At 36.0% G+C, this 11,990-nt stretch overlaps 2 protein-coding genes across 2 annotated transcripts; both read right to left on the minus strand.

Annotated features, from left to right (window-relative positions):
* Positions 1-7,382: 7,382 nt before the first annotated feature.
* LOC111369033 (protein FAR1-RELATED SEQUENCE 1-like) lies at positions 7,383-7,880 on the minus strand. The gene has a single exon (XM_022990519.1). The coding sequence runs from the start codon at positions 7,878-7,880 to the stop codon at positions 7,383-7,385; it is 498 nt and encodes a 165-aa protein (XP_022846287.1).
* A 133-nt stretch (positions 7,881-8,013) lies between these two features.
* Positions 8,014-11,324, minus strand: LOC111369034 (protein FAR-RED IMPAIRED RESPONSE 1-like). The gene is made up of 6 exons (XM_022990520.1): positions 11,297-11,324; positions 10,649-10,744; positions 8,977-9,327; positions 8,686-8,916; positions 8,226-8,607; positions 8,014-8,164 (listed from the first exon to the last, which is right to left on the minus strand). Exons 1-6 carry the CDS (start codon positions 11,322-11,324, stop codon positions 8,014-8,016), a joined length of 1,239 nt encoding a protein of 412 aa, XP_022846288.1.
* Positions 11,325-11,990: the final 666 nt, after the last annotated feature.

Consider the following 11,990-nt stretch of genomic DNA (forward strand, 5'->3'; position numbering starts at 1 on the left):
TGAAATCTCTAAAATTTCGTAGAATATGATACTTGGTGTATCAGATAGACTCATAATTGAGTTTTGTGTACCCATAGATGAACAATTTTGAGTTCATGTGTAATCTAATGTTGGGATTACGAGATAAATAATTTGTATGCACATATAAAATATGTCGAACGAGTTGAGATTGGCTTACTCCCCCACGCAATGGCCTCAGAAGTTTTAAGATGTGCTAAGATGAGACACAGTGATCATGTTGTGTACATGATCCAGTCTCCTTGATAGTGTTCATTTTGTTTACATGATCCAGTCACTTTGATAAGGTATTAAGATGATATTACAATAAGTAATCGAAATGAATTTCGCTATCCATTAAACCCGTTTAGTAGGCAGATCAAGTTCTCGATTTGAGAATTCCTGAAGGAATGAACATAAGGAGAACTCAAGTTAGGTATCGAGGAATACTTGAACTAGGACCTGTACAATGTTATTTGTTTACAAAGATTATGACATACGCCCTAAGAAAGGGAGAAAACATCGTAGCACATGTCTCATACCGCATGTGCTTTTACGACCAATATTTGGTAAATGAGTTAATGGATCCCTACTTCCTCATTGTGTGAGACCCTGGGGTTTATGTAACCTCATATATATCTTTATTACCATTAACTGTTTCTTGAGGTTTTATTTCAGTGTTGCTACTTTAGCATGTTGCAAATGACTATGATTGATTTGGTTTGATAGGGTATGTCTAGGAAAGCAGCTGATTTAAAATCGAAAGATTCAAGTAGGAAAGGAAAATTATTTTGACCAACATTTATATTTGTATTCACCGATCGGACAATTGTGTTTAACCATTTGGGGTATAAAATGCAACTGTGAATACAATGATATGATGCGAGGTTCAAGTATGTTCCACAAATACTCGAGGGATCGAAAATACTTGAATTAATGTTGGAAAATGAGTTTGGGGTATAGCGAGATGTGCTGTTCCTCCTCTAGTAGAGCTACTATATATCCCTTACATGTTTATAGTACCGTGAGCTCTAAATTACTCGTTGGTCATACGATCTATTTGCCGTATGAATCTTTGTGAGATAGATTTTGAGAAGGATCTAAGGTGTGACATTCGTTGTTGTTTGTGGTTCAGATCAACCCCATCATGTGTGAATGGGAGATGTTGGAAAATACAGATAATGGGTCGCCCATATGGGATGACCCGACCCATCGAATTTTAAAATGGTTGAAGGGAGTTGTTTGAATTTAGAATTCAAACCTATAACTCCTAAATAACCACTTGAAACTTCCTTATAGAAGTTATGGAAAAAATGAACAAAAAAACTGGCATGAGAAAAAATGGTAAAAAAAATTCGTATGTTAATTCACGCTAAAATTGAAAAGTCTCTAAAATCACATTTTTGGCATGAAATCTCACAAGAAATGGCACTTAAATTGTGGATAATAATCCCCTTCCATTGTGATTGGGATTTGGACTATTGGAGTATAAGAAAATGCAAATTTTGGAGATTTGAAGGCAACGTGATTCAACCACACAAAGATCTTGAAATTCATCATTTCAAGTAAGTTTGTTGACCCGAAATTCATGTTAAAGCATGCTACGATTTTCCCACATTGGTATCAGAGCCATAAGGTTGAATTCCTTTCTGTAATTCATGCTTAATTATGCCATTACATGATAGAATTGGATTATAAACCTTGTACGCAAAGTTTTGAAACCCTATGTGGTATTTAGCTGCATAATTTGATAATTTACTGCCATCTATTCATCCATCTTCATGCAGTAAGATTAGTGTGGTTAGAAAGCTCTTCTCATAAGTTTTCCAATCATAAAAAGAACTCAAATTTTGGACTTGAAACGAAGAAGTTATAAGATTTTGAAATTTGGACGATAATTTGAATTTTTTGCATGGAACTTGATAAAACCCGAAACTTCATCACATGATAACTTTTTATACATTAAGATTCATACTATCCATTTGGTATGGTTGGATAGATCTTCTACATTTTAATGCTGGTTTTATAGTTGATATATGTATTTTTTTCCTCGTGAACAAGTGTCAAACAAGCACGGCAATAACATTTAAGAAATGTATAAATGGCCATGATTTTAGCTTTTTTTCTTCGTAATACATTCTAGTCTACCTTACCAAAAAATTCATTAGCTTATATGTGGAATGCTTGACTTGAATACAACTCGATATGATTAAGAAGACAGACGAGATAAAATTTGTACAATTCTGCTTCATGTACAGCAGTCCATACAGCATACCATACAGTGCTGAGGTGGAAATTAAAAAAAACAAAATCTGATAAATCGATTTCTTGCAAGTGAGTTGGGCTGAAACAAACTCACTCTTCCCCAAGACCCCAAATCAATTCCCCTCTCCCATTTGTCTAAAAGTCGTCTCCTGAAAACACTCCGTCGCCACTTCTCCTGAAAATGGTCCAACCACAAAATCGCCACTTACAGTCGACGCTTCAACCGATAGACAATACTTCCTCCCTCCCCGTCGGCTAGAGACCACGGAATACTCGCTCGCTTAGGTAAGAGAAAGCGAAGGAAGCAACGATGTCATTTTCTGCCCTTTTTGTATTATTTATGTTATTCATGCAATAATTTCTCGCTTCATCGTATGCTAAGGACAAAATACAAGTTTTGGATCTGCTATCAATTGTAGTGTATGCCGAAAATAGTTTGATTGCTCTGGGCTGATCGTCTGAGAGTTACTAAGTAAGAACAAAACATTGGTTCTTTATGGTTTGTCGACCTTGTTTCAGTTTTATGTGTTGGGGAAAAATTGAGTTTCGAAAACGTAGTTTGACAATGTGGGGTCATTCAATTCTGCTTCAGATTTACTGTGTGCGAGAAATAATTGCGAAATTGTAATTTGAAAACTGGAATATCATCTTTCTGGAAAGGGCTCTGTAAATTTCTCGTTGAAGGGAAGGTTAAAGCATTTCATAGGATTATGTAAGTTCTAGTACCAGCTAGTTTAAAATAGTATAACACTTTTAACATGTTTTTGTATGACTCAGAAGTCATCCAAGAATTTTGGTTGATGTGAGCAGTAGATGTGCCAACAATTATCATTGGTTACAACACATTGGCATACCCTGAAGGTTTATTTATAATTACTTATAACAATATTTTTGAATATTGGTTACAACACATTGGCATACCCTGAAAGCTTAAGATTCACTATAGATGGTTCCTTATTCCAAAGGATTTGAATATTTCTTTATGGCATTGTAATCAGAATATTTTGATATAACATTTTTGTTTCTGTATACATTACACAATCACGTGAAGGAGGCGTATTCACAATTTCTCGTGTTGCTGGATAAATTATTATGCTATAGTGCTGTTTTAAATTCTAAGAAGATTGGAATGTCTGCTTACTGTGGTTCGAGGAAAATGGATGTTTTGCGAGAATGAATGTTTTCATGTTGATGTGGTTGAAGTAGACTTGGTCGATGGCAAGCAAGAATTAGGGAATATGCATTGTTGTAGACAAAAGGGACATATGCTACCAGAATGCCTGAGAAAGAAAAGCCGTCCAAATTGTGGTTTGGGTTTCATCAAATGGATGGAGGTTGAAAAGAACAATGACCATAAAGGGTTATTGTTCCATTGTTGCACTCCCAACTGTAGGTACTTCAAGTGGTGTAACAAATCCCCTGACGAAAAGTGTCCTTTGCATGATGATGGTGAATCAAGTGGCATCAGAAATGGAGGCGAACAGGTGGATGATTTGTCGCACATGTTAAAGACGCTCGCTAAGCTAACTGGCGAAAAAGACTTGTATATCTCACTCAAAATAAAAATGCGCAAAGGGAAGCAAGATTTGGAGAAGGAAAATTGAATAAGTCATGTATTAGGATGGTTTAGGATGGTGTATGACGAAAATGACTCTTGAGAATTGTTGTTCAAGTGTTTATGTATGATATGTTGGTAGTTATATCTAATATGATTTTGGAAAAAATTGTATTGATGTTCAACGAGCTTCTCAAGGTGTCAACTATCTTGTATTTTGTCCGTAATCTTAATGAAGTACTTATCTATTTCTTCACGCCAATTATGTCAACTCTCAGTGTTCCCATTTCAGGTTCATGTATTATATTTATGGAATTAAGCCTTCCACAAAAATTCAATTGCCGAATGAGCACAGGTCTTTTGCCATTGTAAAGTATAATGATTGGTGCATTTCTCACAAGTTAACCATTGCTTGATCACCAGCTGTTTTGAGTTGTACAAAAAACCTTAGCCATTATTATGATAACAAGACCAACAGCAGTAGTGTACCAAAAAAATGATAAGTGAAGTCAATGTAAAACCTCATGAGTTTCAAACGATATAATGTATTAAAAACTAGAAACTAGTTATTCATACTTGTATGCTTACTTCTTATGGTTCGAGAAACAAGCATAGCTCACTCTGCTCAATATTTCAGGCTCCATTTTACCCAAGAAGAGCAAGGGAAATAATTCTTTTGACCCCAGGGACCACCTCGAAACTTTATTTACAGCCTTTTGTATTATCATTGAATTAGCTCTGCTAAAATTATGATTTCAAAACACTGTTTAATGAACCATTCCACTTCTTTGTTCTCAAGAAGACCTATAATTTTCCTGCAGACAGCAAGTTTAACACAGTCAGTTATGTTATCCAGTATAAAAATACAAACAGAAATTAAATTATAGTAGAAATAAATCTTCTTACGTAAATTGGAAAATCCTTTTGTAAATTTTTATTTTTATTTTTCTTATTACCAAATATACGTATCAATAAAAAAAAAATTAGACACTTCGCACTGTGCGGAGTGTTGGCCAGAACACTCCGTGTTTTTTTTTTGAGACGTATATTTTGTAATTTGGTCATAACTTTTGCTACGGTTATTAGAATCGCACTCATGACCCTAATTCCAAAAGCTCTTTTCGACGCGCACGTTGTGGCCACCAGTTTCGGTGGGTGGGCATCATTTTCGAGGTCAAAATCTGCTGTTTTCCCTTCTAAATCCCCAATTACTTTCTAATTCTCTTCCTTTTGCGGCATCTTTTATGAAAACATAATTTCATTGCTCTAAATATTTATCCTTCGTAAAAAAATAATAATTTAACCACTAAAAAATGAAGCAATCACGATTTATATAAGCCACAATGTTAGCAATCAGGAGAGTTCTTAGCATCTACGGTTGAAAATGTAAACATAAATGCCCTAAAATGATAAATTAATATGCATAAAGCAATTTGATTGTTTTTTCCATTGTAGTAAATGATCCAATTCCCGTTGCAGATTTTCATCACCCCTTCAGCAAAGAGGCTTTTTCAGATTGCGAATGCTATCAACAAACATCCATACAGCTGCCAATTCAATGTTCACGTCTTCTATTTCTTGAAATTTCAACTTTGAGGCGCTGAATTTCTTCCTTTAGTTCTTCCAATGACCTTCTATTGGTTTTCATGTAACTGCTCATCAAATTTGATAGATGCCTTAAACATGAGAGATATTCAGCTTTTACTTCAGGATGATCAGATAAATACTTCACAGCTCCAAACTGCAGAAATTGAAAGTAATCAGCTTGACTGGCGGATCATGAATATTTGAAACTCGAGTTCCTTAATTGGAAATATTGAAAGCACTGTCCTATTCAGAAGTGAACAAAATAAACGAGCACACAAACCATCTAAAGAAACAGGGGCAACTAGAAATCTTACATAATTCGAACTCCAAGTACCTTCTTCAAAACAGAAATGCACTGTCGAAGTGCAGCATCAGCCTCAACTTGATGTTCCTCTTGAATAAATAAAGAAACGTGAAAACTTGTTTTATAGTATTCAAGGTCAAAATCATAACATAAATGTGAAGGACACAAACCCAACATCATTTACTAGAATGATGTTGGGTAGCCAAACATTTCAACGTAGACGGAGGTAGGTGCAGTCACTGTTGAATTCAACCATGGAGTTCCCTGCTTCAAATTGATTCGTGGAATAAGTGCATACAAATGCCGCAGGTTTTTTTTTACTACCACACACATTGATATATGGAAACAATTCCATTAATGCTTTATACCTAACACAAAATTAGATGAATAACTAATTTAAGAGAGTATTAGTTCCTATTAGAAATTTAAGAGAGTATATTACTTGTTCATGTCATAACTATAATTTTCATCCTTGATATTGGTTGCTCTTTCGTCTACTTACTGTCAATTTCAGCATCACTTGTAGGATCTTGATGAGCAATTCTTGAACTCGGATTCTGAATAAGAGTAGAACGACCTCCAGCAATCGTAGCATGTGGAATGTTCTGGGCAGGACTAGACATCCAATCTGCTATGTTGGATGGTGAAGGCAATGTCTGAAATGACGTTTACCATGTTGTTATTGCAAGTACACTGGAGAATCATATGAAATTAACTATTTGTAAGGAGAAAAGTTACACCACTTACATCATGAAATCCAAGAGGAAAAACACCCATTGCGGACGGTGTCATTCCCAGTTGTGTTCCAACATTGTAAGACAAATTGGGACAATAGTATTGCATTGTATTCCCTAACATGAACATGAAAAAATAAATTGGCAGCCATTCATTCATAATCTACCAACACTGCCCAAATTAACGTGATGCAGTATATTAATTCCCTGTTTCATCCAAATTAATGTGAGGTGTATATTTAACTCCCTGTTTCACCCATTCATTCATATTCTACCAACAACACAGTTTTTTCAACTTGGAGTGAGAGGTTGTAATATATAAGCTTCTCCAATGAAATATGTAGCTGAAGTATTACTATGATTATTCTGCTTAGGATACTGAATGGTCTAATAATTTATAAGAAATAAAATATTTAGACTACATAACAAAATTGGGAACTCGGTCTACTAATAAATACTTACAGCTATAACTTGTGAATTTGAGAATTGTGTCGTCATCGAATATTGTACAAGTGGCAAGGACTCAACAATTGGTGTGTCGGGTCTGAGATTGCTTTTCGCCGCTCTCGATCTCTGTCCTTTGCTGGAAGTTGATGCTGCCTGCAATACATGAGAATAATTGACATTTGCACTTCGTTGAAATGTATGACACATGATAAAAATGTGTGAAAGATAAATAACCTTTATTTTCTTCGAGGTCGACTCCAATGAGCTTTTATGACGAAATTTTTTCGGTGCACCCTTTTTTTTCGAACATTTAGGATCTTGTATGGTACCGTTGCCAGTGTCATGTGATGCTCTAGATTGCGAACCTAAATACAAACCAGGCTATGAACCTACATGCAAACTAGGCTGCGAAATGCTATTACTTCAACCAACTCGTCTTCGTGGACATCATGTCTTTAGACTGTAATTGAATCCAATCTATTATTGCACGAGTTCATTCTTCGTCGTCCGCAGCAATGTCTGCCAATGTCGTGAATACTTCACACATTCTATCATACCTCAACTGACTAGGAGTTCTAACCAAACCGGCATAATTCACAGTAACCATCATGTGGGCTCTATTAACATCCCATCTCCATCTTCTCAATATGTACCTCTCCGGTAGTGATGTGATGCCATTACGCATCAACACCATCAACACTAATATGGCATGTCTACATAAAATGCCACGAAACTCGAATAAGTGGCAACTGTAAATAACATTGCAATTCTCTGTCCGAAATGTGACTGCAAACTTTTTCTTTCTAACATGTTTTTCGTAAATGACATCCTCCTCAATCTCATATAACTTCTCCGAACATATGTCAACTACAGATATCACATCACAGTAGACCTTCTCAGTTATCTCATCTTGAAATCCTCGAAATTTGGAAATGGCATAAACAACTTGGAATTGCTTTTCCATCCCATATTTTGTTGCACAAGGTACCATCTGTGAGTAAGACTTGAAATCTACTTGGAATTCCTTCTCAAATTTATTTCATAATGCTCGCTCATATTGTTCGACAAACTGTTTCAACGATGTCTTAGAATGCACATAACCATTGAAGAATGCATTCATACTCTCACTGTGCTGAGTTGTCAACATCCCGTCCCAGAAGGTTGTTTTCAAATAACATGGCACCTGTTCTCAAACAACCTCGACAACCAGTCATTCTCATGAAAGTCATAAATATCAAGCATAGCTTTCCACCCTTCTTCGAATTCCTCAATGACCTGTGTATCATACACTAAGCCATGTATAGATGAAAAAATGGAGCCCTTCTAAACGTGGTACCCGAACTTCTCTGGAAACTTTTTCAACATATGCCACAAACACCATCTATGTCTCGTGTTTGAAAAGACTATTGCAATTGCATTTTGTATAGCCTTATCTTGATCGATAATAATTTCATTTGGCGCTTGACCATGTATACACTGCATCCACTTCCTGAACAGCCAAACAAATGTATCTGTATCTTCATTTGCCAGCAAACCACATCCAAGGAGTATTGATTGTCCATGATGATTTACTTCAACAAACGGGGCAAAAGGCATGTCGTATTTATTTTTCAGATAAGTGGTATCAAACGTTACTACATCCCCAAACTCTTTATACGCTTGCCTACACCTCTTATCTACCCAGAAGAGATTCCTAAGCCGTGACTCTTTATCTAAATCTATAAAGAAGTAAAAACCCTGGCACTATGATTGCATTTGTGAAAAGTATGATTGTATTGCCACGACATCTCCTTCACCGAGTCTCAATCGCCTCACTCGTTCAACGTAATTTTGAAAATCCTTTTCCACGCAAGTCATGTTCTCATACCCGCCCGCTTCAACAATTGTTGAGTTGTAACTCTTGTGCAGAGGTATTCCAGCTATATCATTCACTTCGAGCTTGCGTTTGACATTTACACTCAATTCTCGATTGCAACGATATAATCTAGATTTTGAAGGACTAGTTTTATGATTGTGTTCGAGATCAACTGTGAGAATTTTTCATATTCCACGAATATCTGAAGAAGCAGTAAGTCTTGCTTTGTAACCTGTCTGAATTGTTGGCTGTGGCTTCAAAGAAGCACCTGCATTACTGTTTCTCCAGTCCTCACGACAACATGTCAACGTAACGTAATTCACTACTCCATCTTCTCCCTTTCTAGAATTCCTCCAATGAACCGAAAAACCTACGTCATACGCATACCTCTTAAAAATCTCATACACCTCTTTCTCATCTTTGAACTCCATACCAACTTTAGGCACAATCACGCCATCTCCTCCTAAGATTTCAATGTCTAATGGTACGAGATTGTCTATATTGTTGTCAATAGTCTCCATATTGTTGTCATCATTGGATTCTACTAAAACTTCATCGTCCAATACTTCCGCAACTTCTTTTCCTACATCATATTAAATGACAATATAAATTTTGAGTATTGTTCAAATGTTCAAGGAAATTTTGCCTCACTAATATTATAAATGAAACAAGAAAGTTGCCGGGGCAGTGAAAATACATAGGTTTCGAAACAATGCATCTTCGAAAAATTACAATGACATTACCATTCTCCGTCATTCCGTCCATCCCTATGCCACCAAGTTGTTTCCAGATTCTGTACACATTTTCGTTAAATGGACAGTAATTTAAAAAATTAAATAATAATAATAATAATTCCAATACAAACACAAAATATTTTTTACTGTGTTCTGGATAAAAGGAAGATGTCGAAATGGGTAATGTTCATAATTTTCAAACCATTTCAGTGAGACTACAACATTTTGTGTCGAAATGGGTAATTTTCCTCATCAAAATAATTACCTATCACAAGTGAAGTGGCTCAATCCTCGTCGGAAGAAATTGGTATCGTTGCGTCGTCGTGGTCATCTTCAGTCGAAACTATTAAGTGAATCGGAAGGTTTCGAGCTCGGGACCACAAAGGAAGTATGTGGACGGATTTTATTTTGGTGGAACTTGTTCTTACCTTCAATCTCCCACACTCAGTCCGTCGATTTTTGGTAGAAATTTTAGAAGAGTTTTTCTCTAATTTTTACCTCTCTATGTGCAAGGGACAACAAGAACCCGGTTACCTTTCTGCTGTTTACAGTATTCGACAGTAAAAGAAAATTTGACTTTTTCCCACAAATTTTAAGTGATCACGTGACCAAAAAATTTAAAAAGCTGTGCACAGCACTGTACAAGAGGCTTAATTGAAATTTGTAAGCTGTATGTATGATCCTATATGTGTGTGTGTGTGTGTGTGTGTGTGAATCATTGCTAATGTTATAGGTTGCACAAAAAATGGAAACAAGAAATGAAATGCGACACGTATGTAAAACCTCTATTTCTAAATATGAGTAGAATAAGAAACTGTGTAATTTTAACTAGGCATTTAATACTATTTCAAAATCTAGTTACTCGTTAATTTCATTGAAGTGTATTTAAGAATTAAAGCATGAAATTATGTAAATTTGTAGCTAAACCCCACAATTAAGTTAATTCTTAGTCGAAAAAAAGTCCATAATAATGTGAAGTTTTGGATAAATTTTCAATATTTTGCTCGAACGTTATTCGTAAAGTGTCTGCAATCTATTAATGTACTGAAACGATTAGAAAATCAATTTCCAAATTTCTGCAACATTTTCTAGGGTTCTATTCAATCAGTTTCCGGAACTACAAGCACTTCTAAAGTTTATATGCAACATAGGTCAAAATGTATATAATACCGCTCTTTAAATGGATCTCTGAAAGGACAAGTAAAACCCGAAATACTCCAAGATTGATAAAAAGATTAATGAAAAGAGACATAATTGGAGAATGTACTGTTAAAAAGTATGAAAAATTATGGATATACGTATAAAATTATCTTATTAAAAGAATATGTGGTTGAAAATGATTTTTCGAAAAATTCATTTAATGAATCTGGACCAAATAAGAACATGGAATATTACAAATTGTTTTGTTTCAAAATGTGGATGAAAGTTTTGCTAGTAGCGACACGTCAAGGATGTGTTGGGTTGGAAACAAAAGCATTTAGAAGATAAAAGACGGCTTTCTTGTGATAATAATTGCAAGAATCTCCCTTTATTTCGTAGCGTAGTCTTGGGCTTATCTCTCTTTCTTAGTTTTAGACTAGCTTAATAATAAATGGATGAAAGTCAATATTTTACTAAGGGAAAATTACCTAAAAACCTACAATTATAGACTAAGTATCATAAATAAGGTAGATTAGTTTATATTTCAAATATCAGGTGGTAATTGAGATTTACTAATTATAATTAATTTAAATCTAATAAACACCCTTGGGCCCTGACCCCAACCCATCCACCCCCTAATCAATATTCCCTATTCTCTATTCTCTCTTTCCTGTTGACCCACAACCATTCTATATCCTAGCGTCATTTCTTTGACTATTTAGAACCCCTAATAATTTGGCGTCGGTGCAGGCGGTAAGGCACCTCTAATAGTTCTTTTTTGTCGAAAGACCAAGCAACGCTCACCGCCGTGAACATTGCACAATTGCATTGTGAGTGTCATGCCTCGTCATTGAGCTTGACTGTTGTGTGGAGACGAATGGGTGCTGTTATTTTGGTATGGTATGGTGAAAAGGGCTGACAAAAGTCTAAAAGAGCACAAAGTAGCGGAGGTGTGGTTTGGTATTAGTGTTGGTATGGTGTTTGTGTGTGTTGGTTGTGATTGTTGATTGGCAGTGGTGAGAACGGCTACTGGGGACAAAAGCGGTTGCTAGCGAGAGGGAGCGATTGTTAAGGTGGGGTTTTGCGAGTGGCGTGACCTCCGCTCTAGTGCTAGAATTTTTATTGGCTGTGCGGGTTTTATTGGTCATGATTTGGGGAACTTTGGTCACGATCTGGTGCTGAAAATTTTGGGGTGAGTTTTGTTCTTTGTGTGCAGTTGGCGGTGGTAGTCCAGGCTGTGATGGTGGTGGTTGTGTTGGTAGTGCTCGTGAGGTGCCAATGGTTCTGTTGCTAATAGTATATGTGGTTCTGATGAGGTGGTGTACGTTTGGATGCTGATATTGAGAATGGTGGTGAGTGACCAAATCTATCT

Source organism: Olea europaea, chromosome 20 (genome assembly GCF_002742605.1).
Source record: "Olea europaea var. sylvestris chromosome 20, O_europaea_v1, whole genome shotgun sequence".
Classification (NCBI taxonomy): Eukaryota; Viridiplantae; Streptophyta; class Magnoliopsida; order Lamiales; family Oleaceae; genus Olea; species Olea europaea.

What these genes read in the sequence shown, in the direction of transcription:
- LOC111369033 (XM_022990519.1), bottom strand. Translation starts at nt 7,880, where the DNA reads ATGGTACCTTGTGCAACAAAATATGGGATGGAAAAGCAATTCCAAGTT.
- LOC111369034 (XM_022990520.1), bottom strand. Translation starts at nt 11,324, where the DNA reads ATGACGCTAGGATATAGAATGGTTGTGG. An exon ending in AGGATATAGAATGGTTGTGG is followed by an intron (nt 10,745 to 11,296) that starts GTCAACAGGAAA and finishes ACTTTTTAACAG; the next exon opens with TACATTCTCCAATTATGTCT. An exon ending in AGTGAGGCGATTGAGACTCG is followed by an intron (nt 8,608 to 8,685) that starts GTGAAGGAGATG and finishes ACTTCTTTATAG; the next exon opens with ATTTAGATAAAGAGTCACGG.